This window comes from Chelonia mydas, chromosome 3 (assembly GCF_015237465.2).
Source record: "Chelonia mydas isolate rCheMyd1 chromosome 3, rCheMyd1.pri.v2, whole genome shotgun sequence".
NCBI classification, from domain to species: Eukaryota; Metazoa; Chordata; order Testudines; family Cheloniidae; genus Chelonia; species Chelonia mydas.
The window spans coordinates 62,718,801-62,745,019 of record NC_057851.1 but is presented as its reverse complement, the minus strand read 5'-3'; the positions used below and the strand labels follow the sequence as shown (position 1 = coordinate 62,745,019).

Sequence of the window (26,219 nt, the reverse complement as noted above, 5' to 3'; positions counted from 1 at the left end):
AAACATAAACTGCAAATGAACATTTGCAACACTTCTATTCCATCATCCATCCTCATTGTATTTACCGTTCTGTCATCTGTATTCAGTGCATGGGTTATCTTCCTTGATCATGTATTTGCGTTTTCACTCAAAGTTCATTGTACGAAGCTGTATATCTTTTAATCTTCTGTTGATGTTTCTCTGAGCAGCTCAACTTCTGTAAGCAGCTGGAGTTGGTATATAAACTAAAACAGATTGGTAAATGTGAATTCTACTAGCTTAGATTGAATTGATCTGAAATGGTGGAAGTTAGGATAGGCATAGCCAACTCTTAGCTTTTTTAAGACTTTATCTGTATAGGCAAACACCACAGAATTTCTGTTTCATGTATTATGAAGCTTTTCTAAACTTCAGTGAAACAGTCAACTAAAATGACAGGCTTGTAGGTTGTTAAAGAGTACTCTGAGCTCTATACTTCTAGCTGGAGTTATCGTTGCCTTTTATTTAATCCATAATGTGGATCTGTGTAAATGGCTTAACTCAAGTCGAAAATAACATACTGTAAATATAGTTGGGGTCTCCTATTGGAAAAGCCCGCTAGTTTTACAAGCCTCACAGGTGAAGTATTGGCCCAAAAAAATCACTTGTATTTCTCATGTGGAAATACCATTTTTTAAAAATGTTGGCTCATTGCCTTATTTCTCCACCTTCACTATATGCAATCAAAACCACTTTTTCTGCAATTCTGTCTGAGGTTCCCAAACATGTTTGCTCATTATTCTACCTGGTGAATGAAGTTGTCATACTACTGCTATTCATGCATTCTTTACATAGCAATGATGACTCAGAGTATTTATGTTAAACTTATTTTGCCTTTCTTGCTGCATTGTGGAATTTACCCTATAGATGCTTTTGGAAGTAGTGCTTCTGAACCCCAACCTGCAACCCAGGCAGCTTCTAGTTCCTCAGCTTCTGCAGACTTACTGGCTGGTAATAAATATAAATTTAAATAAAATGTATACTTTCTTGTGGAAGGTTGTTTTTTGGATTTGTTTAGTCACACACCTATTTTATTTCAAAATGAACCTTCATTTTGCAGTGGAGTAAACTCTAAATCAGGGGTGGCCAACCTGAGCCTGAGAAGGAGCCAGAATTTACCAATGTACATTGCCAAAGAGGCACAGCAATATGTCAGCTTCCCCCCACTCCCAGCGCCTCCCGCCCATCAGCAGCTCCGCTGATCTGCGCCTCCCCCTCCTGCCTGCACCTCCTGATCAGCTGTTTCATGCTGTGCAGGAGGCTCTGGGGAGGGAGGGGGTGGAGGGAGGGCATGGCAGGCTTAGGGGAAGGGTGAAGTTGGGGCAGAGCCAGGGGTTGAGCAGTGAGCACCCCCCCGTCCCTCCCCCCCGGCACATTTGAAAGTTGATGCCTGTAGCTCCAGCCCCGGAGTCGGTGCCTATACAAGGAGCCACATATTAACTTCTGAAGAGCCACATGTGGCTCTGGAGCCACAGGTTGGCCACCCCTGGTCTAAATGTTGTTGGACAGCAGCAAAGATTTGATAGTATTACTCATTCTTAAGTACCATCGCTTCAATAAAGCTGTGTATAACAAATTTTACTACTTTCATGACACATCTCCTCCTAAGTGACTGCATGATCATATTGTTCTCATCCTCTTATTCTTCCCTTTTCCTAACCCTACTTTACTCTCCTTATTTCTCCTTATCTCCTCCTGTTTGTTCTTCCTTTAGATTTTACTTCAGGGCAGGAAATAGGTATTATGTCTATTGTATGGTCCCATGCATATTTGTGTTGCTATGTAAGTAAACAGGATAACTTTAGTTCTAGGAAATGAGTTGATTTAAAGAAGTAAACTTGCTCTAGACTAGTTACATTTTTGATAACTTTAATGTGTAACTGCTTGTGTCAGTGTTGTTAAACTAACCTCTCCGTGCTAGACATTTGTCCTGTATCTTCGCAGCTGTACAAGCTTTATTTAACAAATGAAAGTATCACCATTTGTAGTTTGTTTAATTTCTGACAATATTCAGATAATGTTATTTTTAGAACTCTGAAGATATGTTAACTAATCCTTGCAAGCATCACTTACCCCATTTTGCATTTTGGCTAACTGAGAAGCAGAGGATAACTGCTGTTAGCAGTTTTTAGAGAATGATCTATTGGACTAAATATGTTCAGTACTGTACTAGACTTAAAGTTTTTGGACAGAACTCTGCATTGAGAAAAAAGAATCCTAAACCATGCATCATCAGGATAAGGTCAAATATGATACAAATATCTTAAACAATGAAAACATCTAAATGAGCAGCTCTCAAAGTTACTATAAACTGAAGATTTAGTGAGGTTCTGAGAACCTCACAACTATTATGTGGTACTGCTAAGCTTCTGTTAAATCAAACAATATAAACTCATTTGAATTTAAATCTGTTACTGCAAAGGCATCTCTACTTAAATTATATTAAAATACCTTAATTGCACAGTTTTGGGTTACTGATCAAAGTGGTCCTACAGTACTTCTTGTGCTGCAGATTATAGACCATAAATTAAGATAACCTCTAAGTGATGGCTGAAATATCAGTGCATAATTTTAGTTTTAGAAGTGCCATGAAAAGTAGGATGAAAAGTTGTTTTCTTCTGATTTAATTGATCCAAACTGTGTGGAAAGTAAACTCATAGTATCCCGCAGTAAGAGGAACTGGGATAGAGGACACTATTTGTGATTTTTGGCACATATGCCCATATCCTTGTTTGAGCCAGATAGAAGAGGCAACAAATTCTGAGTATTATTTTGTTTTAAATAACCTGTCCACTTAACTTGTATCTGCCTTTGTGCCCCTTCATCAAAGGGAGGCATCTCAAAGACCAGCATAACACCCTAAGCGTTCAAAGTGTTTGTCACTCTTCGTTCATATCAGAAGGGATTGTAAAAACCTGAATTGTGCTGAGTATGGCACCAAATCAAAACTGGGGATGTCATGCTGATTTTCAAGTTTAAGGTGACCACCTCATGTCAGTCTGATTCCTTGAAGCTTCATTGCCAAGCATACATGTAACATACTGTTCCTTCTGGGGTACAAGTATGACACTTTTTTGCTTCGCTTCCAGTAAAAATAAATACATATCAACCAGAAATATCCATATACTATGGCCTCCTCCTTCCACCACTACGTATTTGGCTTTCTTCTTACTCAGGCAGCTTCAGCTTATCCTCACTGATCTTTTCCATGTGCCAACTTTGTGAGCAGTACCCTTTTTATTGACTTACATTAGGCAACAACCAACTTAAAAGTATTACCTTTTTATGCTACCAAACCTGATGTGGTGGTGTATACTGGGCTCAGATAACACAAGCTACCTGTTCTACACCAAACCAAAAAGGCCACTAAATCAGTGGTGGAAAAAGTTCCAAGCCAGCTTTCCTCTAGTTTCAGGAAACTTATTTATATATTTCTAAATAGCCAGAGAATAGTCACTAACTCACCGTGACTTTGGTTAGTCTAGAAAGTGAAGTTGGCAAGTCCAGTAACTAAGGGTATTATCTCTTCTCCCTTGAGTTAGCAGACTGAAAATGTTGCTTTTTCTATATAATACCATACTCCTTTTTATCTCATATACATGGGCTCTTAATTCAGAATTAAAGTGAAAATCTCTCCTTGCTGCCTTTCAGGTAACTACTTCATTGGTGCTTGGGGTACAGCAGCACTCCTTCATTTCTAGTGGTTTCCATTGTACATAAAAGGTTTTCAGTTTTGTGGAATTGCTTTCAGCATTCCCCACTATAAAAATTGTTCCAGCACCTGTGAACTACTTATTTGGTCCTATTTGTTAAATCATATTTGTCCTTTAAATACTGGCATACTGTCATCTTTAAAGGTTTCAGAGTAGCAGCCGTGTTAGTCTGTATTCGCAAAAAGAAAAGGAGTACTTGTGGCACCTTAGAGACTAACCAATTTATTTGAGCATAAGCTTTCGTGAGCTACAGCTCACTTCATCGGATGCATACTGTGGAAAGTACAGAAGATCTTTTTATACGCACAAACCATGAAAAAATGGGTGTTTACCACTACAAAAGGTTTTCTCTCCCCCCAGCAGGAGAGTGGGGTGGAAAAGCTTATGCTCAAATAAATTGGTTAGTCTCTAAGGTGCCAAAAGTACTCCTTTTCTTTTTGTCATCTTTAAAGTGGCTTAAATCTTTCTCAGCTGGTCAATATTGATTAGTTTTTTTCCTCATCCACATTCTTATATGGTCCCCTTCACGCAATAAGTCCTTAAATAAGGAAGCTCTCCTATACAAGATAGAAATGAGAATTTTTATATTGCAAGTGCTGTGAGTTTCTTTTGAGGGTAAATCCAAAGGAGAACACATCTCTCACCAGCATCTAAACATATGCATGGAAAACTTTCTATTTCATTACAAGAAAGTAAGTGCCCATTCCAGAAATGATTACATATACTGGTTCCAAGACAGCTGCTTGAAGCTGAGTATGTGGATAAACCAGGAGCCGTCAGTAAAGGCAGTCCTTGCCTTCTAATTTAGAGTCCATCTTTTTGTTAAATTTCTTAAATGACAATTTTATAGGAGTATCTAGCCAATTTCATGAATGAGAACATTGTTGGTTACTTGTAGGAATACGTACAATTGCAGAAAATGTTACAGCATCTTTAGCAACTGATTTTCACCAGTCTCCATGTGGTGAAATTTTGAAAAAAGAGCTAATCTGTTTGAAAAGATCAAATCACAATCTTGTGTATTCAGGCTGAAAGCAATTTTACTCCGAAAAATGCATTTTCAGCATGAAAATGATGTCTATCTAGGAATATAGAAATTCCTTGAATATTTTGCCTACGCTTTAGTAATTGGAGCTTTCAAATTATATTCAGTTTTCCATTGTATTTGGGGGGGGAGGTTTCTTGATAGCTGAGGTTTTGAAAAAATTGGTGAAGTTTGTATTAAATCAAGACTTCTGTGTGTAAAGGATGGAGGACGTGAGCCTGTTTTTTGGATAACTGAGGCTTAGTTAGAATTCATCAAACCCACAGTTGCCTATCCTACCCTGCACTGAGGCATGTGATCCTTCCTTTAAGCTTTATTCTTTCAGTGTTTCTGGATCCACATGTTGAAGTGCCTGTGAAAAAGGGTAAAATTCCAACAGCCTCACTTACTATTAAGTAAACTATTTTTTTTCTTGCTTACAGAGCTTCTACATTTTAAATCCAAAATGGCTACCAATGGGGTTTGAATGACAATTTGGCAGATACAAAGGCTCTGTAAAACCATAACAGCATATTGCTAACCATTTGTTTGCCTCAGATAATGGCAGATGTATAACCTGCAGCATAATCCAATTCTAAATATAAAATCCTCTTGATTTTTCATAGTTCTTGAAGGCTTGTTCTCCAAGGATTTTGAATGCTTAGTTTTAGTGAAAGTGTGCATAAAATTACAGGTACCTTTTTATTATGCGTAATTGTAAGTATTCTGTAGAGTATCACACTGTTTGGCTGTGTTCTTGGCTTACTTCCTTTAGATCTCCTAATGAAAAAATATCTTTCTCCTATTCTTCTCTGCTGAGAAACTTATTGGAATAGGATAATATAATGATTTATTAAAGTTTTATTGAATTGCTTCCTCTCTGTAATTAATCCTATAATCTAAACTGCGTGTGCGCGCGCGTGTGTGCGCGTATATATGTGTGCGCGCGCGTGTGTGCGCGTATATATGTGTGCGCGCGCGTGTGTGTATAAAATATAGGAACTCTACACAACTGGTAATAGAATATATTTGTCCTAATAAAAAAAAATACAGTCTTGTCTGGAAGTAAAGGATACTCATCTGATCCATCCAGAAAATTCCATATTATTTGAAACTTTAGTTTTGCTTGCTATCATTTTGTTGTCCACATTTGTATTAGCAATCTTCACTGAACGAAGATGCAGTTCTACTCTCAAGCCTATTCCTAGTGTCATGTAGAATAAATGCTAGCCAACTGGAAACTCCTAAACAATGAGTACAGGGAAACTTCAAGACAGCATTTTAGTATAGTTTCTTTCTAGATTGCTTTTTGAATCCTTCTTTTTTTTTTTTTTTTTTTTTTTCACTCTCTCCCAGTCTAACTTCTAATATTCCTCACTCCTTTCAAGCAACTGCTCAACATTTCAGATCTTTCTTTGGATGTGCTAGCTAAGTAGTGTAAGTTGATAAATATACTATGATCAGTTTTCAAATGTAGCAAATTCACAAGGACTAAAAGCAAACTAAGTTAAAATGGTAAATCTATGACTATGTAATAGTATATAAAGCAAGTTTATAAAAATTATGCACAAATTAAAACCCTACCACTTTAACTTTATTGCCACCTCCATAACAAGAGGAGTTTGTTTTGTAAGGCTAAATGTGATCTGTTGCTTCCAAATCTACCATTCCAGTCTTGAGAGAAGGATAGAACTTATTTATGCTCTGCTAAAAGCACCTGTCACCACAGAACTATATTCATGGATTATAGGAATACGAACAAATTTCCAGAAGGGCAGCTGGGTTTCTGTTCTGCTCTTAATTTGTGAGCATCTATTCTTTAAATATTCGAACATATTCTTTTGCTTTCATTTTTCTGGGGACTGAAAAGGAATTTTGCAGAGGGATCTGAAGCTGACATGTCTCCCTCAGGACAATGTTCGAGAGCCTATGAGATGCTGTAAAGGCAGCTCATCTTCCTCATAAGTTTTTGTCTGGACTCTAAATCTTAGTGAGTCTGATGATTGCAGCTGATATGGGTTCCTGGAAAGAAGCAGTTTGAGATAATGAGGGTAATTCAAGTCTTTGTCCTAGCAGAACCCTCAAGTGGATCTGCTAACAAAGGGAAGTCAGTGCAGGTTCTGGAAAAGTGATATTCTTTCTTTAGCTATTTACATAGGCTACTTAATTGTCTAGTTCCTAATTACTTTATCAGGGCCCCAGATAGAGCATTTGGCAGCTCTAGATCACATTAATTGCAAATCTCTAACTACTGCGGACTGGTCACTCTCAGCTCTGTCCAGGAATTTCCAGGCTAACTTGAGATGGAAGGGCACTAATTAGCCAGATGTCCAAGGTCAGTGAGTCTAGCATAACCAAGGCCCCTGACCTCTAGTAATTAAGACAGCTGCAGTCTTGATCAAGGATGAAATAGTGGTGTTCCTTATCCAACTAGCATTGCTTCAGTCTTTCCTAGATACACTTTGAACAGGCAGGCTGTTATGCCACGTACCAGCTCCTCTGTATCTGGAGATAACTGGAATATAGTGTCTTCTGTGATGGGGGAAAAAAAACTTGGAACATCATACTGCTGGCATGATAATCCATGTTGCACATAGAACTGGAAGGGACCTTGTGGGTCATAGGCAGTCTCCTGCTATCACAGGCAACCTCATCATGTACTCTCGGTCATAAATTTGCCAATCTCCAACCTAAAAACTAGTTAGGTCATTTGTCCTCACAACTTCTGTTGTAAGGCTGGTCCAAAACCTCACTCCTCTAATTAGAAACATTCTTCTATTTTCCAGCCTAAATGTACTATTGGGTTATTTATACCTATTTGTTCTTGTGCCAATATTCTTCAGTTTAAATAACTCTTCCTCCCTTTCTGGAGTATATCTCTCTGATGTATTCATAGAGAGAAGTCTTATCCTCTCCTGATCATCCTAGTAGTCCTTCTCTGAACCTGTTTCAGTTTAATTCAAATTTATGCTGTTGTGCATCTACTAGGCATAGTTGCAAGAAGGGTTTGACTTTGTCACCAATCTTACCCAAACCCTTGGGAAGGAGAAGTAGCTACCCGTCATGGCTCTTTGGGATCTTTTAGAAAGGCATAATTCCTGCCAGGTTATGTATATAGGTTACCAGTATCTCATGATTACTGAGAGTGGCGGATAAATTGAGGTTAATCAACATTACTGAGAAGTGATACAGTAATCTATTAGTGCATTCATATGCTAGAAAATGGTGTCAGGATCATTCCAAAGCTACTATTCCTAGAATAGTGGGCTAATGAAGTATTCTTTGGGAACGTGATGTGCTCCTTCACAGCTTGGGGCAAAAGTTTGGTTTGGGGTTAAACGGCTATGAGAAACATAATGTATATTACTGTTTTACAATAACTTTTGGTGAGTTTTTTATATATTTTTAACTTCCTAAATTTTAACACTTCATTTGTTAAAGCATTAATTATTTAAATTGAAGGTAGTCCACTTTACCACACTTGTGTCCAGTGTTCCAGAAACATTCACGTCTGGCTGTCTTTTTCCTTATGACAGTAGTCTGGCATTTGAAGGTACATATTACAGTTTGCAAGTGGATAAAATGTCTGTGTTCGATCTGTCATAATCTCCCTAAAGTGCATCAGTTGCCATGTGTTGTTGCCTTAAAAATGTTAATAGATTCGGTATCTTTAAGCATTTAGCATAATGTGTAGACTACAAATCTTAACAGTTTGTCAGTTCCTCCTTCGTTTCTTTCACAAGTTGAGTTCAAGGTTCTGATTTTCATTCCTATACTTTGTGACATCACTCATCCCTAATATATGCTGTGTCCTCAACCAATGCAACCAAAATCCTGACAACCTGAAATTAGTGCAACAAGAAAATATTCTAGGCTGCTGACTATTCTACTTGAAAATTGACCTTGTGACTATAATCTATACTGGTTGGTCTCCCAAAGTTATGAAACACCTGCAGCTTCTGTTAATTTCATTGAGCTTTGTGGGTGTTTCACACCTCCTGAAAAACAAGCCATAACTATCAGTCCATATCTTGCTGGCAGACAGAACTGCTCAACTCATGTTACATTGGCACAGAACTATTTTCAGAGAGAAATGTGGTGGATTATTGCTTTTATTTCCATTTTTCAGGGAAAACATTTCTTATTTAATGAGGAAAATTTAAATCAAGGAGTCAGTGGGGGAAAAATGCTGTAGAAAGAAATCTATAAAATCATATAATTGTTCTTATTTACAATATTTTATAGTACTTCAAAAATCTAAAATTATAGTTGGAAACCACTTAAAAGCCCAGTCATGTAAAGGAAAGTGGTACCGTTAATAGAAATCAATGAAATTAAGGGTCAGGTTAGATAAGAACTTGGGAGAGGTGCAAAGAAGGCCCATGTGCTATAGGAAGTAGTGATGGTGATTCATTTGGTTGGTTGTTGAATCAATAGGTAGTCAGTATTTAACCTAGATGAGATTAAGAGGTACTGTTGGCATTCCTGACTACTCAAGTCAGGGTCATTAAACAACTCATGGTACACTTTCCTAACCCCAGTGTCCTGACCAAATCCCAGTAACTGCATTCTGCCTACTTATAGATTACCCCTATCATTATAATTGGGTAAGGTGTATTGAATGTCTGTCTTACATTGTGCACTGAATGTGCTATTAAACTGCTGTGCTCTACCCCAGAGGTGACTGCATTTCATTTGTGGGTGAAGTTACAAATTAGGTTTATGATGCTGTCTTATGATTTTTGCAACCCAGAACTTGCCAGTTACAGTAGATCTTCCTTTAGCTGGTTTTAGAGTGATTTTTACTAGAATACTTTGCATTACATCAAGAGATGCTTATTATCTAATATCAGAAAGCATAATGATAGAGTAACTATATTATGTTATGGCTTTAAGAACAGTAAGTATGTCAAGGCTTTTATTTTGTGATTCCATCTGGGTGCATCTGACCTTGTTTAATGTAACTTTTTTTTAAAGGCTTTGGAGGTTCTTTCATTGCTCCTTCTCCATCACCATCACCAGTTACTCCAGCTCAAACCACCTTATTACAGCCCAACTTTGAAGCAGCTTTTGGAACATCACCATCAACTGGTGGCAGCTCATTTGATCCATCAGGTGAGGGAAGGGTTTCCCTTGTGTATCTTCAGAACAAATGTGTTCATTCAACACTAATATAAATGATACAATTATTACTGCTCGTAATACAAAGGATATAAAAATAATTCTCACGGGTATCAATATTTTCTATCACTTAATCAATTGAAAGAGAAAATACCAGTTAGTACCGTAAGCATTCACCAGCAGTGGGGATAATTCTAGGAAATCTTTCCTTGTTCCCATTATCTTCTCTCAATTTTCAGCAGAAACCAAATATAAGTGTTTGTCATCTCTTTGCACGTGCTTATCTGCATGACTGTTAGGAGTTATCGGAGGAAAAACAAAACACTTTGTACTGTGTATTCAGAGTATAGGCATGTGATCTCGCTGCTGTTGCTGAAGCCCTGAAGTTTGCATGGCACCCAGTTACACAAAACTGAGATCAAGATAGTCTTCTTTGCTTGACATAAAGCTTAACTTTTCATCACTGCTGTCATTTTGTTTGTATCTCTTCCATTCTACACTTTCCATGCTGGGTCCTTGCTACAAATTTACAATTGGTGAGTTCTGCAACTAAATGAGTAAGAGAGAAATCTGAGTAGTACTGCTGCTTGATTATTTGGTTGCTTGCCAGTGCATAATATGCTACACTTGCCTGTTGAAATAACATTAGCATGCACATCAAATGTGGATCAGAATATTTACTGTGGTGGAATAAAGTAATATAACTTATTTAAAATAATAGTGGGCTAACCAGGCAAAAGAGAAGCAGTTTGAGTTATGATATGTAAACCTGACTCCTGAAGCCAACATCTGCTCTGGGGAAGTTAGATCTGTCAGTGTGGATGAAGAGTACCAGTTACATCCCTGTTGATCCCTTTAATTGATATGTTAAAGGAACCTGTTTATCAATTAAAACATTTTAAAATCGTCTATCTTCCTGGCTCTCCTACTGCAGTAACTTGTACATCTATTAAAAAAATATTTTACATAGCTTTTCTAAACCTCTTTGCAAACATGTATACATAGAGGGGCAATGCTCTGGGATTTTTAAGTTTGTTACCAGGTTTAAGAATGCATTTGTAACCATTTAGGCATGTATTGTTCCAGTCTTCATTAGTATATTTTTATTTCAGGGTAATCCTACATTTCAGTGTTAGTAAAATATCATGCATGCCGTGTTGGCATTCTTTCATGTGAAATTATGTATTAGTAATACCTGTGTAGTGATTGTCTGTGCTATGGTCATTTGTTAAGTAATACTAAAGGTTCTGTGCAGTGGTGTTACTTAAAGGAATATTACAGTAAAGGTTACTATCTAAACTGCTGTTTTCTTTAAATTCTAGTGTTTGATGGTTTAGGTGATCTTCTTATGCCAACTATGATTCCATCTGGTCAGTCTGTAGCAGCTTCAGCTGCAACAGCTTCAGCAGCAAGCAAAGGCCTTGGAAGTGATCTTGATTCATCTCTCGCAAGTTTAGTAGGCAGTAAGTTACAACTACTGTTTTGGTTTTTTTAAAAGGACTTATGATCTTAACTACTCAACTCGTTCAACTTATTGATAATATTTGTTTTTGAGTACATAAATATAGCTGTCACTTGTATGTTAGCTTCGTCTGTTGCACCCCTCAAGAGTCCTGCCTCTCTGCTATAGTCCTTCTCTGTAGGAGGCCACGGTGCTTAGGTTTTCACAGCTCAGTTCCTGGTCTTGTGCCAAGTTTGATCCATATCGTAGAGCTTCTGTTTTCAAGCAGACTAAATTGGTCTGTTCTATAATCCAAGGGACATTTACAAATTTGTCTCTTGAAAACACATTTTCAAGCTTAGATACTTGAAACAGACTAGAGTACAGATGGGAAAAATAGCACTTGCCATTCTAGAGGTGTACATTAGGCTGAAGGAGTTACTAACAGCCGTCAGTCAGATCTGGTAAAAGTCAGTGGGTGCTTAGTGATAGCTGAAATAATAGAAGCCACCGCCCAAGGCACAGGACAGCGTGGCGAGGCCTAGCAGAGGCAAAGCCATGTGATTTAAGGGTTTTCTCTGATTACACATGTAGGGACTCCAGCTTTGGTTGGTTGCAGCTGTGTCCCTGTGGGAAAGGAAACAAATATCAAGGAGAAAGTCAGCAGACAACAGGAGATGCAGCAGTGCATGGCCCTGGGAGGAAGTAGAGAGAGCTTCTTTTGGGTAGAGTGCTCACTGAAAAGGCAGACTTTAGTTTTCTTGCTCAGAAATCATTTCTACTTTTTCAGGGAAATGGGACTTTGTATTTTCTTTGTAAATAAACAAAATTACACCCACAAAAACCACCCCAAACTTGTATAATCAATCTCTTCTCCTAATGGAAACAACCCAACCAGGCCCTTAATACTGACCAACTGCTTGGGCCAATGGGTAACTATATTTAAAATGTGGTTGCAGTCCAAAAAAGACCATAGAAATTGCACTGTTTCAGGTTTCTCAATGACATCATCTAATATGTACTTGCTTTACAAACAGATTTTTTTTCTGTCAGCCCTAAAAACAATTATCTGATCAGCAAGAGCAAAGCTGGCTTCTTTTCTTCTATGCATGATCACTTGTAAATTATCATGCAAATCAAATTCCATCCTCAGTTACTCCTGTGTATCTGTGGGCAGTGGGTATACACAGGGGAAACACAGCAGAATTTTTGTAGGATCTCTACTGGTGATGGAGGAGGAGCAAAATATTATTTTAAAAAAATTCTCAATCACTGGGATTCCAAAACCTTTTAAATTTAAGTCCACTTAACTCTGCTTACAAACTTAGAGAGCCAACTGATGTGCACATAAGTCCTAGCCTAGCAGTGCAATGCACTATTTTTTTTAAATTTGAAAGGACACTGTTAAAGACCAACTTGTTTTCACATCTACACCCAGGTGGCTGGAACTTCTGAGAAGTATGACATAAAAGATAAACTAGACTTGACACTTGGATCCAAACTACCATATTTACGTTTTATTTTGTACACGTACATAAATACACAGTTAAGGAAACGATGACACTGGCTCTACAGGCTTCTTATTTCTTTTGTATGTTAAAGAAATGTTAAGTTCTTGGAAGAACAAGTTTGTCATAAGGAAATCATTAATGAAACTGGTGTGCTTCAATTTTTAGCTTTCATTATTTAGAGGGCTTTTAGAAAAAATGAGTACTATTCCTAGAACTGTGCTGTTGGATCAGTTTTGGGCAGGTGCACAGATGTTTTTATATTAAAAGCATTTGACAGAATCCTTCACCTAATTTTATAAACAAGTAACTTTTTTTTATCCTAATTTCATTTCTGATTTTCAGATCTTGGAATTTCTGGCACCACATCAAAAAAGTAAGTTCTGAATTTTGGGTGGGTTTTTTTTTTTTGTTTAAAAATGCTGGTCCTTGTAATACATAAGATTAATAAAACTAAAAGATTAGAGAACTTTTCCCCCATTTTGTCTGGTGTATTTGATAGCACTTTGAACGTAGTCCGTTCCACTATCTTTCTAGTAGAGTCTATCGGTTTCCACACTAATAGGGAGATATATTTTTAAAGAAATGGGGGTTTGTTAAACCACAGCATTGGCAGGGTAACTAGAGACAAGTTTAGGTCCTGAAACAACACGAAATACATAGTTTAAAAACCGATGTAGTGTTTAAGTTCACCCACTTCCTTTTATCTTTTTGCTGAGCTTTATATTTAGATACGCTTTCTGTGATTGTTTGACTCCACTGACTACTGAAGCTGGTTCACAACCTCTACTTAGACTGAGCTAAGAGGGGGGAAATCCATGGTATTCTTTCTTTTGAGAAAAGGAGAATGTAAAATTACTTTAATTATCATTGTTTGACTCTTTTCCACCATGTCTTGTTTGTTTTGTTTTGTTCCTGTCTTAGTTTTCCCACTTTCTGAGTTACACTCTAAAACAAAATCAGTCCCAATTTACTGACAAAAGGTGCAATCCTGGCCTCCATTGAAGCAAAATTCAACTTGACTTTAGTGGGATCAGGATTTCACCCAAAGTTTCCAATGGATTCTTTCCCACTTGTCCCATCAAACAAGCCTTACATCTGTAGAGCAAGTTTCAGAGTAACAGCTGTGTTAGTCTGTATTTGCAAAAAGAAAAGGAGTACTTGTGGCACCTTAGAGACTGACCAATTTATTTGAGCATAAGCTTTCGTGAGCTACAGCTCACTTCATCGGATGCATACTGTGGAAAATACAGAAGATGGTTTTATACACACAGACCATGAAAAAATGGGTGTTCATCACTACAAAAGGTTTCCCTCCCCCCACCCCACTCTCCTGCTGGTAATAGCTTGTCTAAAGTGATCACTCTCCTTACAATGTGTATGATAATCAAGGTGGGCCATTTCCAGCACAAATCCAGGGTTTAACAAGAATGTCTGAGGAACAGTACGGAACAGTACGGGGGGGAAGGAATAAACAAGGGGAAATAGGTTACTTTTGATAAGTCTCCCAAGATTTGTGAGAGTGTTGGGTCGTCCTTCAGGATAGGTTGTAGATCCTTTATAATGCATTGGAGGGATTTTAGTTGGGGGCTGAAGGTGACGGCTAGTGGCGTTCTGTTATTTTCTTTGTTAGGTCTGTCCTCTAGTAGGTGACTTCTGGGAACTCTTCTGGCTCTATCAATCTGTTTCTTTACTTCCGCAAGTGGGTATTGTAGTTGTAAGAATGCTTGATAGAGATCTTGTAGGTGTTTGTCTCTGTCTGAGGGGTTGGAGCAAATGCAGTTGTATCGCAGAGCTTGGCTGTAGACAATGGATCGTGTGGTGTGGTCAGGGTGAAAGCTGGAGGTATGTAGGTAGGAATAGTGGTCAGTAGGTTTCCGGTATAGGGTGGTGTTTATGTGACCATCATTTATTAGCACTGTAGTGTCCAGGAGGTGGATCTCTTGTGTGGACTGGTCCAGGTTGAGGTTGATGGTGGGATGGAAATTGTTGAAATCATGGTGGAATTCCTCAAGGGCTTCTTTTCCATGGGTCCAGATGATGATGTCATCAATATAGCGCAAGTAGAGTAGGGGCGTTAGGGGACGAGAGCTGAGGAAGCGTTGTTCTAAGTCAGCCATAAAAATGTTGGCATACTGTGGGGCCATGCGGGTACCCATAGCAGTGCCGCTGATTTGAAGGTATACATTGTCCCCAAATGTAAAATAGTTATGGGTAAGGACAAAGTCACAAAGTTCAGCCACCAGGTTAGCCGTGACATTATCGGGGATAGTGTTCTTGATGGCTTGTAGTCTATCTTTATGTGGAATGTTGGTGTAGAGGGCTTCTACATCCATAGTGGCCAGGAAGATCACCGATGGATTGTAGTTTCCTCAGGAAGTCAGTGGTGTCTCAAAGGTAGCTGGGAGTGCTGGTAGCATAGGGCCTGAGGAGGGAGTCTACATAGCCAGACAATCCTGCTGTCAGGGTGCCAATGCCTAAGATGATGGGGCGCACAGGCTCTCTTAAAATCTTCACTTTGAGTTTTACCTTTTTAACTGGTTTGCGGTCAGAAGGTGGGGAATTCCAACACTGTCCAGGTTTGGAGATGTACCGGTTTGTCATGTGCCTCAAATCCTGTTTTTTTTCCGGCAGTCTTTTGTTAAAACATCAAATGTTGGGCTACCCCTTAGTAATAGTTCTGCTTCTAGAAGGGGTGAAAATATTCCTCCTTTTTCTATGAATGTTTTTTGTAGATCTTGAATCCTACAACTTGAGTGTTCTGAAGGGAAAAGCCCTCCTTTTCTTCTGCTGCAGCTTTCTGAACAAGATTCTTAACTGTGAAATGCCTTTATCAACAGTAGAATATGCAGTGCCAATCCCTCATTTTTTGCCTTGATATAAATTGTATCCTTCCCTGTAGATTATAATACCATACAAGTGAATGTGAATATAGCACTAAACAATGTTTTGCCTCCTCATATATTGCTAATTACTCATTGGTAATGAGATTTAAAGGCTTTCACCATTAATTCTGTTTTCATCTTTTGATATAGACTATCATAAACTTGGCAGTTTAGTTACCATAGCTAATGACCACCACTGAGATTAGAGATAATTTATTCACAACCTATGCACACTAAATGTGTTCAGGATTTCTCAGCTGCCTATAACAAAAACTAACGTGCGTGCTAGCTTTGTTTAGTGTTTATATAAATTAATGTACATACATTCAGAGTGCTGAGTTTTAACATTCAATGTACAGCTTTATTCTGATTTATATCTCTGCTTCTGCATTTGAATCCCTATTAGGGGAGACCTTCAGTGGAATGCTGGAGAAAAGAAGTTAACGGGAGGAGCTAACTGGCAACCAAAAGTAGCACCTGCAACATGGTCAACTGGTGTTCCTCCAACTGGTCCCTTGGTATGTAGTTCAGTAATTAATCCTAGCACTTCATGTCCAGCACCACTCAAGTGGTGATAAAATAAGAACAAATTATTACTACTGTGTACATAAACTGGTATTCTTCCCTGTGTTTTTCTGGGGGACTGTGTGTACAATTGTGACTATTAATCAACATTAGCCACCTGTTAAACATGTTGTGATATCGGAGATACTTTAATTGTCTGTAACTGTAGGGAAATACTGTGGTATCTCTGACAATGTCACTAAGACGGAAAACATTGATTTGAGACGACCAATGTCTGTGGGCCAGATCCTTAGCTGATGTAAATCAGCATTGTGGAATTGATGTCAGTCGAACTACATTGGCCTACACCTGCTCAGGATCTTTGTATATGTGCCAGAAAGAGTGGTCAGTTACTTCCAAGACAATAGGGTGTGATATTTTTCTTTTAGTAATTTATGAGCAAAATGTTTCATGGGGTGGGATGGGGGGACATTTTTTTGCAATCATTGTTTCAGCTTCCATTTAATGTGGGTGTGGAATTTTGATGAATGAATTAGTTACTATTTCAACTTTTTTTCTTACCAGAAAGGTTGGGCAATTTTCTATTATGTAAGTGAATTTAATTGTAAAGTTTTACTAATTCTACTTACAAAGTTGTTGTTTTTTTGGGTTTTGTTTTTTTTTAAACTAAACTTGAAAATACTAACTGCTCTTTGCCTACACTACAGGTCTTACAGCTGGCTTAAAGTTAGATGGAAATTGTCACTAATATATTAATGTGGCTGCTCTTACATGTCATTGTGACCAGTTACTTAATCCACTAGCCTTTGTAGTACGTTCATGAGAAACAACTTAGTAATAAGCTCTTTCATGGAAGTCAAGTTAAAAGCAGTTGTTTCAGGATATCCTTGTTCCCAGCAGATATTGAAATACTGAGGACCTGGAGGCATCTGGAGACTTATAATGAGATGTGGAACTTCCCTTCTAGTCACTCATTCAAACCCAGACTAGGCTGGTTGTAACTGAAAGTAGTTACCATCTGATAGGAATTCACTGGTCTCTAGGAAATGGGTTGGGTGGCTTTGGTAGAGTTCACAGTTCGCTGATGTCTAAAGCCAGTAAAAAAAAATTAAAACTCTGCCAACAAGGATACCAGTGACATAGAAATGACTATGGAGATTGAAACCCTTAAAGTCCCTTTAGGTCAGTATTGAGATACACTGACAGAGCAATATTGAAGCTTGAACTGCTGCTTATGCTGTCTGTCCTTTGGCTGTGCCCAGTCTGACACTTTTTGAGAGTACTAAATTCACATGGAAATGTTAGCTACATGATTCTTCTTGCTGCTATTGTTTTAAACAATAGGAATGGACTTTAATTTTTATGTGAACTTTAATAGTTCTAAGACTGTTGAACTTTCTTTAAAGAGTCAAGCAGTTAAATTATTACTATATATTGTCTAGTGTCTATAATGGAGGGTACCTATGGCACTGCACAAAAACAGTAAAAGACACAAATTAATCATAGACGCTTATCCAAAGGTTCTAATCTTCAGCCAGACTACCTGTATTTGTATTGATCATTCAAAAGCCTGGCTTAGTAAAAATATTTGCCAAACTTCTGCTCTGGACCACTGTAGGAGGATACTTTAAAGGCAGTGCTGGCTTTTAAAGAGTTTCTTGCACTCTCCTTGGAAGCGTGTTAGCGCGCGCGCGCACACACACACATACCCTTCCTGAGAAGATATGCAGCAGTCCAACTGCCTCGGCCCTGAAGCTAGTGCTAGCTCTCCCAAGCATCCCCAGTAATTCTTGATGCGCCGCAGAGTTCAGTTGAAACCATGGATGCTCTAGGTTACTGTTTCACCCTTTAGGGATTCTGTGACCATTAAAGTAAGTGTTACTTGCTCTAACTGCTGTTAACAGTCAGATCTTACAAAGGAATTTCTAAACAAGTTACATTTTACTCATAGACAAAGCACAATGGGTAAAGATCTATGGAAAATAGCTACATACAAATCCCTCCTTACTTCCCTCCCCTGTCCTCACCACTCTGGGAGCCTTTCGGGATTTCGTCAGTCCTTTCAGAATTGCAGGACCCTCCTTTCTTCCTGCCCAGCCATGCCTTTTATGTCCTGGTTGGTGAGAGAGCCCCTGCTAAGAGCAGTACTTGTTCTTATAAAGTTTCAGCCCTCTATATCAGGCAACCGCCTTCTTCCCCCAAGCAACTTCAGGTCCCTTGTCAGGTGATTTGTTGTTTGGTACCCAAACTAGGGATTTTAGCTCCCTTGACCTGCAGCCAGCTCATTGCTCTAGGATGTTTCCATTTGAATGGAAGACCATCCAGGTTAATAATGACTCTTGAAAGCTCTCCATGGTTAGCACTCCACCAATGGGTGCACAGATTCTGTGCTAATATCTCTTGGGTATTCCAGTCAAATATAGAGGCTAACAGGCAAAAGTGAAGGTGCAGCACATTTATAATCAAAATGGTGTACACAAAAGAAAATGGAGTTTGCAGACTGATATACAGACGTACAGTAATCCATCCCAGTAATTAATTGACCAGGATCTATAGGTTTCTGTGTTGCTTATCTTGGATCAAGATAAACAACCCCAGATTTGTTATGTGTAACATGTTCTAAACAGTCTTTATAATTCATTTTGTTTGGAGCAACAACCAGTCAAGGGTGCTAATATAGCATCATAGAAATGTAGGGCTAGAAGGTACCTTGAGAGGTTATCTAGTTCATCCTCTGCACTGAGGCATGGCCACGTATAGTTAAACCATCCCTCACAAGTGTTTGCCTAACTTGTTCTTAAATGCCCAATGATAGGGATTCCACAACCTCCCTTGAAAGCCTGTTCAATTATTTATCTATCCTTATAGTTTGAAAGCCTTTCCTAATATATAACCTAAATCTCCCTCACTGCAGATTTAAGCCCGTTACTTCTTGTCCAACCTTCAGTGGATATTGAGGACAATTGATCACTGTCCTCTTTATAACAGATTTGAAGAGTGTTACCTGGTGGGAAGAAGAGAAATGGGAAGTATTGTTGCAGTTCTGTACAGAAGATTTCCCTTGCAGTCATTTTCTAGTTGTATTAGATTAAGACATGGATAATAGATTGAAGCTGTTTTCACAATTAAGAATTCTATCTGTAAAGCAGAACATACTGTGCAAATCCTAGTAAGAAGTGACTATCTAAAGTTTAATGTCATTGACATAAATATACCTTCTAGATACTTCTCTAGAAACCAAATTTTGAAGTTTCTAATGACCAGTTTTCAGTGTTTTGAGAATTAAAATGGCTGAATTGCCATAGAGGTGGGCTGCTGTGCAATTTGGGTAACATCTGTTACTTAACATTTTGTACAACAGTTCTGACATTTTTGATCTTGAAATACAATAAGATTTTTCCCCACTTTTATTCCATGTAATTGCAGTTGGATTTATAGAAATTATCATCTGTTGTTTTTTTGGCTTTTAGACTGGAACTGTGCCTCCAGCAAGTGCTATTCCTCCTGCCTCAGGTGTCCCCCCAGTTGCACAGCCAGGAGCAGGATTTGGAATGGTGAGTGATATTTTTTTTCATTAAATAACTCTTCCTAATCAATTTTAGCAACCTTATATATTTTTAACTTTTTAATTTTGCAGCCTCCTGCTGGACCAAGTGTACCCATGATGTCTCAGCAGCCAGTTATGTATGGACAACCTATGATGAGGCCACCATTCGGAGTTGCATCTGGACCAGGTGCACAAGTAAGTCTGTTCTTTATATGTAAAATAATTAAATAAGTTTTAAAGTAGAAATAGGGTGGTGTTGGCACTGCATTCCATGCCCCCTTCCAGCCGTTTGTTGTGTAAACTTTTCCTCCTATTAAACCCTGGCTGAAAACTTGGTTTTAAATGCTATCTATATACAGTCCTGAGTATATGGATAAAGGAGAACTTTATTGTGTTGGCGTTTAACTCCACTGAAGTGCATGTAGCCTTATGAGAATAAATCACATGAAAACTTCCCTTTATATGCGTGATATTTTCTCTGCCCAAACAGAAAAGTTGGGTGTTGAACTTTCTTCAGTGTAGGGATAGTGATTGGTAAGCTTCTGCCAAAACAGTTGAGTCATTGCCAAGAAGAAGACTAGAGGAAAAAATGTTTTTCACTAATGTTAAATTCTGGCAATCATTTCCTTGATAAGTCCTGGCACTCTCTTCCCCCGCTACCCCCACTTTGGAACAGAGATTGAGAAATTTGGCAAGGGGGGTGGCCTTTGTAAGGGATGTGTCTTTTGATGTCCCTGTGACAATGTGCCCAAATTTGGCCAAGTTATGAACATTTGAAAAATTGCTGAAAAATTCCACATGACCCTACCTCATTCAGGGCACAGGATGGACCTTCTCTGGGGATGAATAAGGGCTATGTGGGGAGGGAATACTGTTGTCTGTAGGACACTTGTTTCACTTGTTGCTGAAGCTGGGGGATGTGTAGTGAATGAGACAGGGGACTGCAGGAATAATAGTATTGAAGATAAATACACGAATGGTGGAAGTACTTGCGTACTACACTGATGAGCACTATAGATATAAGCCTATGAGGAAATTAATTCTGTCTTCAGAATGGGGTTTGAAATAGTGTGCCATAAACAAGGCATGGGCAACACATTGAGAAGTAAGGAAAAAACAAAGTATTGAATAGCAGCCCGTTAAATGAGTGTTGTCCATCGAATGCATTGAATGAGGTAGAGGTCCTGTGGAAAACATAGTATGGGATCACATAATTGTGCATATGCATTATGATTCAGCCTAAGGGAGCCAAAATTAAGGTTGTTTGTGGAACCTTCATTCTCCTATTTCCTAACTTTTGAGTGCTTGTCTTTGCAACTTTAATCATGTTCTTTTGATGTAGTTTTTTTGTTTAATATTGTGAACTCTATAGCTTGACCTACTGTATGTTTGGCTTTTCCTTTGCATAAAGATTGCTTTATGCCAATGAACACTAGCTAAGTTATTCTGCAAAAATATATTGTGTATTCCATACATTGATGTTAAACGGTTGCTACAATTAAACTGCCTTCTTACCAGGTTAGTGCTCAAAACAATTCTCTAACTATCCAGTTAGAGAAATTCTAATCTGCTTGGGCAAGCGTATTAGGTATTGAGATGCTCTCTAAACTCCCTTATCATTGAATGGCTACACTGAACAGAATATTCACTGCTGCCAAATATGACTAGAAAGTTACTTAGAGAACCAGGACACCTTGTTTTGTCTTGAATTAAAATGTCCGCTAAGCATTGTCATAGAATCATAGAATACCAGGGTTGGAAGGGACTACAGGAGGTCATCTAGTCCAACCCCCTTCTCAAAGTAGGACCAATCCCCAATTTTTGCCCCAGATCCCTAAATGGCCCCTCAAGGATTGAACTCACAACCCTGGGTTTAGCAGGCCAATACTCAAACCACTGAGCTATCCCTCCCCCAACTTACTAACCCTGAGCTATCCCTCCCCAAATTACTGTCAAACTTTGTAGTAATTGTATTTGAAATTTAAACACAGGAGTCAAAGAAGAGATGACCGAGAAAAGACACTGTTAAGCCCATAAATCAAAATCTCTAACTTTTTGCATGTTTGTAATGTGCTTGTTGTGTAGAATTAAATCTACCTAATGCTTGTGTATCTGTTTCCTTTCTTTTTCTGCTTTCCTTGGCTGGTGTCTGTTTTGTTAGCTCTCTCCAAGCCCTACACCTGCCACTCAGAGTCCCAAGAAACCTCCAACAAAGGACCCATTAGCAGATCTTAACATCAAGGATTTCTTGTAAACAATTAAGGTATTCTGTGGCTGACTTTGAACTTACCTGGGTTATGTATTTAGTTTGCAGCAGTTAACTAGTATAAAACATTACTACAAGCATACCACTCCCTTTAAATTTGAGTAAGAACCTGCAACTATTTGTAGAAAAATACAACTGTGAATGAGAACCTGGAGGTACAAGTTAAAGCCCTTTTAAAAGTGTTTTCAGGTTGTAAGATAGGTTTAAATCATAACTACTTCTCCATGCCATTCTGTTTGACAATCTTGTTTCTTTATGCTGCGGTTGTAGTAGATTTTTTTTATTAATAACTCTCCTCTTCACATCAATTCTTCTTGTGACTAGTCCTACACTGTAATCCTAATCTGGTGTGAGAAATTGATTTGTGGCCATAAAACTGATTTGGTATCACTGTTACGAATGAGTGCAATTCAGACTCCCAAACATGTGCATGTCCTCAAAGGATGCCAAATCTCTGATAGGGTTGGAAGGGGGTATTGCCTACATCCTTCATTGCTTCCAGCCCCATGGTCTCTCCATGTCTCCCTGTGGGGTGCTACAGGGCATGGCTCTTATGCCATGATGTGTAGAAGGCACTGAGCAGTGCTATGTAGAACAGCCTAGGGGAAGCATGGATTAGGGAGGGAACAAACACCTGTGAGGATACACTGAAAGAGAGAAGGGGAAATTAGGGGAGTAGGGAGCTGAGAGAGAATAAGAGGCAAAGAGGAGCAACCAAAAAAGAATAATAACTAATTAATTAATTAAAAAGGGCGGGGGAGGGAAAAGATAGTAACCATAATAAATCTTTCTGGGAAGGAATATGAGAGTTGATACCAGAACATCACAAAATGGTTTGAGGGAGCCAACCAATAAAATTTGAAGATCACCGAAGTAGAGAAGATAGGCTATGAGAAATTGTGTTGAATAGTCTTTTCTGCCATTTATTAGAATTAAACAAGAGAAAGTAGCAGCTTTACATCATCTCTGGTGATAGTTTTTTGTTGTACTCAGTACAATCCACAGCGTGTGAAAATTTGACAGCAGGAAGAATTTGAGCATTGTCCTGATTCAATGACTGAAGAAGCTGCACCTTTGGTGACACGTAACCAGGGCCATCCTTACCCATACAGAAACAACACAGCTGCATGCTGCTCCAGCGGCCAGCCCGATCCCCCGGCCGGCTGAACTGGCCAGGAAAGCTACCCCTGCTCTGCCCCAGCCCCACTCCCACTGCATTCCTTCCCCTGAGCTATGTCCCAGGGGACTGCAGCAAGGGTCAGGCGCACCCTGCACTCACCAGGTGGTGGGAAGTGGAGCGACCCGGCCCCAGCCCACTCTGTGCCGCTGGGGGGCGGTTCCCCCCAAGGCTGGGAGCCAGGGGAGTGGAGCAGAGCGGGTCAGGCCCACCCTGCAATCACCCTGGGTGGCAGGAAGTGGAGTGACCTGACCCCAGCCCACTCCGCCAGCTTGTGCTGGGGGGGGGGGTGGTTCTCTCCTGCCCCTCCAAGCCTACTTCTGCCCCCCACAGACCTTGGGCGCAGCCCTCTCCCACCCGCCCCCCATGGAGGCCTGGATCCATTTCTCCCCCCCATGGGGGGGGGCTGCGTAGGGCACCACAATGTCTAGGGACGGCTCTGCATATAACTGTAGACAAAGTCAAACTGGGTTTTTCACTGATTGGCTCAGCCAGTGCAAACTCTCTTCAACATGCCCTTGTCTACACTTGAGGTCAACACTGTGCACCTACATCCATTGCTGGCTATAGATCAGCAGATCTCAAACTATGGGTTGGGACCCCAAAGTGGGTCATAACCCCATTTTAATGTGGTCGCCAAGACTTGCTGGGGCCTGGTGCCAAAGCCTGAGCCCCACTGCTCGGGGTTGGGGCTGAAGCCCAAGGACTTAAATGCTGGGTGGCGGGGCTCAGGTTGCAGGCCCCCCACCTGGGGCTGAAGCCTTTGGGCTTCGGCTTTGGCCCCACAACCTCAGGTTTTGGCTTTGGGTCCCCTGCCTGGGGTGGCGAGCTTATGTAGGGGCAGGTCTCGGTCCCTCCTCCTGAGGCCATGCAGTAATTTTTGTCATCAGCAGGGGGTCGCAGTCCAATGAATTTTGAGAATCTCTGCTATAGATAGTGACCGAATTAGAGCTATTGGTGAGCATAGATAACCCATTGTAATTAGGAGTCAGTGTCTCCAAAGAGCTCTACATAAGCACGATGGTCCAGTTGCAATATTGAGGCCCCAACTTGTTGGGGAGACACCTCCATCAGAGTTCAAGTTAGAAAATAGCTGAATTCTTAAATGTTTTTGTATGAAAGCCACTCCTCCAGAGAGTAGTTTCATAGCTGTTTTAGGTATGATAAGGGGGACTATTGATTCCTTTGTATACCAAGTTTGGCCTTAAAGCTGCTCTGCAAGCCATTTGAATCAAATTTGAGTCAAAGACTTGTGTCACTATTCCTTCTATTCCTACTCTGAAACCTATTCCTTCTAACTATGTTTTTGTCTTCACAGCTGCAGTTTTTCTGACTGGATAGTAAAAATGTGAGTTTGGCGTCTACAAATCGCAGATTGATGCTCAGAGTTTTAAAGTGAGCCACCAGTACCAAACCCAGTGCTTATTCAGACTTTCTCTTCCTTCTGAAACGTGTAGCACAGCTGTGAAAGTGAACATTAGGAATGTGTACTACCTTAGCTGTTATCCCTACTCTCTCTCAATTTGTGTACTTGGGTTATTTGTGTTCTACAGTTTAAACAATGGATGTATGTTTCTGATGCCTTCTAGTGCTTTTCTGAACCCATTCAGTGGGGGCAGATTATGCAGCTGTTGTGTGGTGAGCCATTTGGAGCGATGTGTCTGTGTGTTTTTGAAGGTTTCAATGTATATAACTTTTGACAAACACCTGAAATTTCCCTAAACGTTCAGTTTCTTCTTTATCTGTTACAAAACATAGTGTGATAATACCAATAGTAAGAAACACTTAACTAGACAAAATCTTTGTGTGGAATACATTTTTCCCAGTCACAGGAATTTCAGTTGTTGTGAGAAATGTTTTATTTTTGTGGCATTGTATATGTTATATTATAATTTAAAGTAATATAAAGGTAAATTTCCATAACAAATACTTCTTTCAGATTACTTTACCAACAATGAAAAATCATATCTGAAAGAATACTGTATTTATCACTTTTTTATTTAAAATATATTTTAACTGTTTTTGAGTTCATTTAAATTCGCTTATTTATCAGTTCTTGCTAAATGCACTGAAAATAAGTAAAGGGTCAGTTTCTCTCCATGTAGTTGAAAAAAGCAGCCATGGTTGTGCTGACATTAAAGAATGTCAAATATGAAAGCACTCTTTGGTGTGTCTGTAGTTATAACATTATTGCATTTTTATTTAACTCTTTTATGTACATCTGTTGTTTTAGTGCTTACCTGTGTGTATACCTTAGTAGTGTATTTTCATTCCCCAACTATGCTGTGAGTAGTTTTTGTACTATTTGTGACTAGACCTCATTCTGATCCAGAGAACCACACCCTTTACTGTACATATTGTGTTCTTTAATTTTTAGTTTGTTCTCCTACTGTTTGTGCTGATGGCTTGGCTTAAGATTTTGACTCTTAAATGAGGTCACTGTTGATCAGTGTTACAAGTGGCTTGGCAGCTCTTTGTTCAAAACATATTGAATTGGAAAGATGTTCACCTAAGTCTTTCAAATTAACTATTTAATCAATGTATGGTACCATTAAAAGTGGTTGTATCTGAATTAACTGTGGGGATAACATACACTGTAATGGGGAAAAAGTTATAGAAAGCTAATTTCAAAATAGCTTTTCTTTGTATTTTGGTTTAAGAACCCAGTGCATGTACGCCCTCTGAGATGCAATAAACACCCTTGATCAAAGTAAATATGAACACAAATACTGTCTGTCTAATTTCATAAAAGAAAAGGTCCAGGATTATAGCCACTAGTTCTCAATGTATTCATTCCACAGTTTTAAAAGTGCACCATTTTCCAAAAATTGTGTGTCTAACTACACCTGAGTCCCCTACTAAACTTTGACTTTTACAATCTGTTTCCTGTGGTTAAAATCTCTTTTCCCATATTGCTCTGTGAAATACTCATACAAGCAAAGAAAAAAGTTAAACTGACTAGGCACAAAGTGACATACTCTGGACAAAGTAATC

At 39.1% G+C, this 26,219-nt stretch overlaps 1 protein-coding gene across 34 annotated transcripts in view; it reads left to right on the top strand.

The window, feature by feature from the left end:
• SNAP91 (synaptosome associated protein 91) overlaps positions 1-25,940 on the top strand; it is a 134,394-nt gene extending 108,454 nt beyond the window's left edge. For 11 of the 34 annotated variants that reach the window (XM_043542598.1, XM_043542591.1, XM_043542580.1 and 8 more), the window contains 10 exons: positions 886-969; positions 9,733-9,870; positions 11,199-11,339; positions 13,171-13,201; positions 16,117-16,228; positions 16,800-16,823; positions 19,706-19,789; positions 19,873-19,977; positions 21,944-22,045; positions 24,544-25,940. In XM_043542598.1, coding sequence (XP_043398533.1) covers positions 886-969; positions 9,733-9,870; positions 11,199-11,339; positions 13,171-13,201; positions 16,117-16,228; positions 16,800-16,823; positions 19,706-19,789; positions 19,873-19,977; positions 21,944-22,036 — 812 coding nt within the window. In that variant the 3' untranslated portion in view covers positions 22,037-22,045; positions 24,544-25,940. Of the gene's footprint in view, positions 1-885; positions 970-9,732; positions 9,871-11,198; positions 11,340-13,170; positions 13,206-16,116; positions 16,229-16,799; positions 16,824-19,705; positions 19,790-19,872; positions 19,978-21,943; positions 22,046-24,543 lie in introns of those variants that run through there. The other 23 variants (XM_043542604.1, XM_043542588.1, XM_043542601.1 and 20 more) reach the window with 10 other exon arrangements.
• Positions 25,941-26,219: the final 279 nt, after the last annotated feature.